General features: G+C 37.8%; 1 protein-coding gene across 1 annotated transcript; it reads left to right on the top strand.

Moving 5' to 3' along the window:
* Positions 1-1630: 1630 nt before the first annotated feature.
* On the top strand, positions 1631-3113 carry LOC113012659 (uncharacterized). Its single transcript, XM_080302214.1, has 4 exons — positions 1631-2298; positions 2376-2510; positions 2667-2744; positions 2926-3113. Exons 1-4 carry the CDS (start codon positions 2217-2219, stop codon positions 3111-3113), a joined length of 483 nt encoding a protein of 160 aa, XP_080158340.1. The 5' UTR covers positions 1631-2216.
* Positions 3114-6984: the final 3871 nt, after the last annotated feature.

The following is a 6984-nucleotide window of genomic DNA, read 5'->3' as shown; positions in this document are numbered from 1 at the left end:
GATCAGCGAGTTTTGTATGTACATGAACAATCCGGATGTATTTGCTCATTGTTTCTAGCTTTTATATAAAATGTGATCCCTTTATCCCTGAACTCAAACATGTGCTGATAGCAGCAATGGTGACCTGATGTGAATAAGGGAGTAGCTGAAAGCAGCTTTATTATCTTTTAATATTGCACAGGTTTAATTTTTTTATTTTTTTGTTATGTTTTATGCCACAGTTGAGGGTCCTTTCACACATCCGTTTGAAGGCTTTTCAATGCCATAATTTTCTGTGTTGAAATTTCAAGGCTACAGAGCCACTAGCCTAAATATCCACTTATGTTCTGAAATACTCTGGATACAGTTACGAAAATCATCGCAGTTCTTTCCTGTATGTTTGAGGTCCTAATGAGAAACCTTGAGAAATCCAAATGTCTTTATTTTCTTTTACAACTGTTTTGGATTCTGTGATTATTGCTCAATGATTATTGCTAGACAGCGATTAGTGCACTAATGTCTTTTCTTTGTGGCTACTCTCAGCTGAGACTATTTGTGTGCTCGCTGTCTTTTCCTGCAACCACTGCTATATCTTTTTTTGTCAGAAATATCATGACCTTGGTTAACTTTATAAAATGTTTGCAGTAGAAAAGAAGATATAAAAAAAGGAATTGTGTTATTCCATTGAGCCTGTGCAGCATCACATAGAAGTAAAGATTTTGTCATCACTAGCAATCAAGCTGGTGAAAACATTTTTTTTTTTTGCTGGCTTAACTGCATTTAAATTCTCTGGAGAAATGCATTTTTGGACTGCAAGGCTGAAACACTACATATTGCTCTGAGTTTTCCATCTTTGGGTGTGGATCAATATAGCTTATAATAGATCTGTTTGTGTATGTTTCATACCGCAGCACGTTCTCATCTCACTTCCAGCACAAATAGCTTTAACACGAACTCAGGTATTGTTTACTGGGAGAAAACAATGATTAGAAATATCTATAATTTATCTATAATCTATAATTTCTTAATATGCTTAGCAAATAGCCAAGTTGGCAATTCATTTCATGTCTTTGATCTTGTATTGAGTGGAAATTGCGGGTAAAAAAAATTGCAGTTAATTTTAAACACCCTTATATTGAAAGTCCTCCAATTGACTCCTTAAAGTTTTAACATGTCCTGCCAATACGAAAACAGGTAGGCAGGGTACTTTCCTTTTTAAAAGTGGGTGAGGAAACTCACTGCACCATAACCAGAGAGAACTTGTTATGCTGGCAGAAAAGAACAAAAGGTTCAAGGTTCAAGGTTCTTTATTTGTCACATGCATACACAGCAAATCACTGGAGTTAAATATTCTGGAGTTAGGCATAAAAGTGCGCAAGAGTTACATTCCGGGAGTTTATTTTTCACCTTATACTACAGTCAGTGTTGGGGAGTACTCTAAAGCGGTGTAATATTTAGGTGTTCATTCACTGGGTGCTAAGGAGTCTAATTCAACACATTGCTGGTGTTGTTTGTCTGTCGACCGTTACAGCGCCTATCTGTGTTTCTTTCTTGGACTCCGACATGTAGGAGGTAAAAATACTTTATTTACTTTGGAATTTTCTGTGAGTGTAGTGATGTTATTTATATATATATATATTCAGTTACATGGATGCACAAGTAAAATATAAAGTTAACTAACTAGCACTACATGTGTTTTCTGTATGTTATGCTGATTTGGAGATAGCAGCTAGGCTAATGCTAGTCAAAAGTTAGCTAACTTACTTATCTTACTGTATTTTAAGATACACATTTCACGTTGTCAATGAAAACGTTTATTTCTATTTCTTAATTTTAACACCAACGTTTAATTTAACGTTAGCTAACTACAGTAATATTCTGTTTAGACTCATGGTAATGGCCGTATTTAACCAAAGAGAGGTGCAGCCTGCACTGATGAGATGTTGAGGTACCATTAACATCAGTTAGTTAGTCCTGCTGCACACTGAGACATGCACACAACCCTGTCTCCAGAACTGTAAAGACAAGGACACAGCAAACATGCAGTCACATTGTCTGCTAAACCAGCCTAGCTAAATAGATTTTAAGCAATATTTAGTGTGGACAGGCTAACTCAATGTAAGACAGTGTTCGTTGATTAAGTTATACACAGTTTACATAGAGTTACCATAAACAACCTCTTCTTCTTGTGTTGTGTTTCATAGTAGTAAAGGTATTTTTTTCCGTAGGTGGCCAAGATGTTGATAAAAGTAAAACACAGAGAGACAAAGAAATATGCAAAATTGGAAGAAGTCAGCTTCACAGATTTTGTGAGAGCAGGTAAGTTATGGTTTGTACTAAGTCATTAAAGAAGAAATGATAATGTTGTTATTAACTAAGTGATGATTTTACTTCAGTGCAGCAGAAGTTTCTCATACCAGAAAATGCAGCACTGAAAGTCACGGATGAGCAGGGTATAGAGGTGGATGAGGATATCTTTCCTGAACTTGCAGCAGTCAAAGAGGTGTGTTTTGTCATCTATACAGCTGAAGGTAAGTAAATATATGCTCTGATAGATTTTGAAGGATTTGATTTGTACAGTTACTCTTAAATAAACATTTTTAATTTGTCTAATATCCTGTGGTAACAATCACAAAATGCTGTTTTCATGGCTCAACAGTAAGTTGGATTTATCACATGCATTTCAGACATCCTGGAAACACAATCATCCAAGAAGCTGCGTGACTGCTCAGACCTAACACACTATGTGACACTCACACCTTGTGGTATGTAAATTGTATATTACCATAATAAAATACAAAATAACCATCTGTTCTCCTGGGAGAAAGTATAATTTAATCAAAGTGTGCAGTTTACTGGCCCTGTGTGCATAAATGGTATCTTTGTTGTGTTGTGTTTTTGATTGTATATACCTTGTATTCTAATATTTTTATTTGTCACCCTCAGATTTGACTGTCCTGAAGCAACATGTGGAAGAGCCCTCCTCTCCAAGTCTAACAGATACATTGTCTGTCTCAACCACCAGCAGTCAGAGCAGTGACACAAGTGATGCCGGACTTCAAATGGTTCAGCCTCTATTGGACAGCATACATGAAAGAATACAGTACTTAATTGACTTATACTTGACTCTTTAGTTGCCATTACTTGAAAAAGCTTAAACACGAAGATAAAACAGATTAGAGAAAAATAATTTAATATAGTATTTCATGTAGTTTGCTCTGCAACTGTAGTGTGTAATAAGACTTGCTCTCTCTCTCTCGCTCTCTCTCTGTTTTTGTTATGCATGTTAACCATGAAACGTGTTTCCATGATCAGTGTCCTGCTTTTCAGGTAAATGAAACCATTTTTAAGAAGATACTGGTCCTAGAAAGGGAGAAAGTAAGACATTTCAAATGTTTTGATGCCCAAATGTCATATGGGTGTGATTCACAATTTTATGTTCTGTGAGAGAGTTGCATTACTTAATTTGTTGGCTTGATGGAGACTTTACAGAGTCTTCCTCACGTTAACACTGCATTACAAGAAGTGCTTATTCTGTAGTCATTTTTTTCCTTTAATTCTGTTTTTTTTTTTCTTTTCGCCCAATGTTAGGCCTTTCTGACCTCAACTGTTTAGCTGCCAATAATGGTGGATATTATGCTATTACAGTACTGTTACACAGAATGTATGTTAATCCATGCAGCATTCATATTTGAATATGTTATTTTTGATAAATAAAATCCATACATTCATAATAATCACTATTGTGTTTTTGTAGTAATTTGCACCAAAAACCTAAAACTTTTTTCAATTGATGAGTAACACTACAAAAGAGTTAATATCAAACTTAACTCTAGTTATGAGTTAAATTTTACTCTATATGGTAGTAGAAATTTCACTCCGTGAGAGTTTAGTTTTAACTCCTATAAAGAGTTGAAAAATCAACTCCCGGAAAAGAGTTACTCTAACTCTGCACTAGAGTTCATTCGATGGTCACGCATGTACACTCAAATGTAGTTAATCTGAACTCCCTGAGAGTTTATTCCAAGGACCAGAATTTGCTGTGTAGTTATACAAGTATAACACACAGTGAAATGTAGCCTGACACGCTCCTCGACATGTGCAAAAAAATTGGGGGGGGGGGGGGGTGTGTGTGTGTGTGTGTGTGTAGAGGAAGAACATTATATATATATATATATATATATATGCAGTAGTAGTAGCAGCAAGCAGGTGAATTCTGTACATTAATATGAATAGACATCTGACTATTTTACAGGATAGACAATATAAACATATTTAAAATTAAAGGAATTGAAATGTACATTGTGCCTTGGTTTAGTGTCCGGAAGAGTCCTGACTCAGTCAATTATAGATGATGTGAGAGGGCGGGTGTGTGTGTTTAGGGCACGGATGGCTTGGGGATAGAAGCTCCTCTTGAGTCTCTCTGTCCTTGCCCGGAAGATGCGGAACCTTCTACCAGATTGCAGAAGTTGGAACAGTTTGTTGCCAGGATGGGACGGGTCCTTCAGTATCTGCGCTGCGCTAGTCTGGCATCTCCTGGTGGAGTGGAGTGGTCAGGAAGGCGTCTGGACGTGGCCGCGCCATCTTGCGAGTTGCTTTAGGGGTTTAGGTTTAGGGAAGGCTGATTTTGTTTGGCTTATCTTAAGCTGGGTCTTCTTTTAAGTTTTTTTTTTTTTTAATTAACTTATAATATGTAGTTAGGTTTAAATTGTATAGTCAGTGAAAAGGAACTTAATCATAAAAAGAATCATAATTAGTTAACCAACCCATGGGCTACCTTAAATCTGAAAGTTTTGTTTCAGGATTCCTGCTGCCAATCAACAGTCAACGGATAACAACCTATACGAAACGAGCTTGTCATTTTGTTGCCTTGAAGTGAAAATTGATCGGAGTACTTTTTAAACACACACACACACACACACATGCACGCACGCACGCACGCACGCACGCACGCACGCACGCACGCACGCACACACACACACACACACACACATATAATATTATATATATATATATAAACACCTTCGCCCCAAAATAAATGGACTTCAGCTAGGAATTTCATAGATCAAGCAACATGTATTGAAAAACTATTTTTAGCCACATTCAGTGTTGAAGCATTCAGCATTTTATTGAATGCGACCTGGGCTGGTTTAAACTGAACTGCATAAATACGTGATGACCTTGTTTAGTCCTGCCTCATCCCATGCTGTAAAGCATGGGATGAGAAACAGTTTCGTTCTCTAACCATAACAAAGATCCCCAGAGGACACGATTAAAAAAATGGGTGACAACAAAAGAAGTGGAAAGGATAAATGTTAGATCAAAGGACACTGAATGCATGCATTATGGAAAACGCCCCTGGGGAGTTTTAAGAAACCTTACATACTCATGTAATCATGTTACACACAGGAAAGACTATGCATGCATTGACGCACACACACACACACACACACACAGACACACACATGGAAAGACATGCATTCCCTAGGTCCTTCTTCTAACCATAACATCTAAAACTAGATGCTTCGCCAAAATTCTGAATCAAACTAAGTGTTTTCACTCCTGAAGTGTCAGACGTAAATTTGTCCTCTCATAGCTAAAAATATGATACACACACACACACACAACAGTCAGCAGCATCTCATGAGCCGTAATTGCCAGAGCATATTGACCTTGTTGAGTGCGCCTGTGTGTATGCATGCATTTAGAGCTCAATACAGGTTTTTAGGCAGGGTTAGACACCAGCCTGCAGGTCCCTGAAAAATTCGCATTTAGCTGCGTAAGCATCTTTTTATTTCTACCACATTAAAATTATATGCAATGATGGATAGACCTTTTAATAGATGGAGCCCTTAGGCTCTTCCACTGTGTGTGTGCGTGTCTGTGTATGTGAGAACTTAAGTGTGCGTGCTAGCCTGATTGCTGGTATGGGGGGTGGGAGACTGAGATGGTGCTAAGAGGGGGGTCAATGTGAAAGTGGGCCTCATGTAATTTAAGTGCGAAGCAGAAGCCTAATGAATGATGAACTTCAGAAAGAGAGAGAAAAATCTGAAATATGTAGTACTGACCTTAAATGAAAAGAGCTTAGAAAACACCCTCTTGCTCTTGCTGCATCCTTTGCAAGCTGTATACTAATGACTACTTTTTGAACGGTAAAGTATGTGCAGGTATAAACTGACACTTTTTACACTGTGCCCCTATTATACACAGCAGGCACAGCTACCTACTCTCACACACACTGTTTTCCAAAACCCACATGCCTTTGGATGTAGAGTGCTGAGAGGAGAAATGCCAGCGGCAAGAGTTGTCCTATCTAATAACACCCTAAAATTGAGAGAAAGGGGAGTGAAGCAAAAAGAGGAGAAGAAAAAAGTGCAAAGTGCTGAATATGTATTTTAAACAGAATGTGGTTAGTTGGGGAATGATAAACGCAACATGCATGGACATCACTGGACACACATGCCTGTACACAAATATGCACAGGCAGACATGCTGATACACCCAGAGATTCACATGCACACCCATACAATATCAGGCTAAAGGAATTGATGCCTGTTTTGATCTGGGCTGCTAGCAGTCTTTGTTCAAAGCTCTGGGATATTCAAAGACAGAAAATAGGCTGATCTCTCAGCCTGAGCAAACACACACATTCAAATATACCACACTTATACACAATTACAAGAACACACACTACAACATTTGCATGCGCACAGTGTGAGATCCACATACCTCCATGTTCAAATCCTATAACGCAGAAAAACACATGGTTCAAAGCACCCATAATAGGCTTCTATTTAATGTGTTTACAAAGTAGAGAAAAAGTAAAAATATTCAGCGAACAATTCACTTATAGCAAAAACAAGTCACGTCGAACTGCTTCACTAGATGAGTAACATGCATGGAGGCTATTTTTCTGTATGGAAGATGCTGATGAATATTCTAACAATCACAACAAGAAGAACCGCGGATTGCTTGGCTCTGTGTTCTGTGTCAACACAGTTTGCA

The sequence above is a fragment of the Astatotilapia calliptera genome, chromosome 6 (genome assembly GCF_964374335.1).
Source record: "Astatotilapia calliptera chromosome 6, fAstCal68.1, whole genome shotgun sequence".
Lineage (NCBI taxonomy): Eukaryota > Metazoa > Chordata > Actinopteri > Cichliformes > Cichlidae > Astatotilapia > Astatotilapia calliptera.
This window is presented reverse-complemented; position numbering and strand designations above follow the sequence as displayed.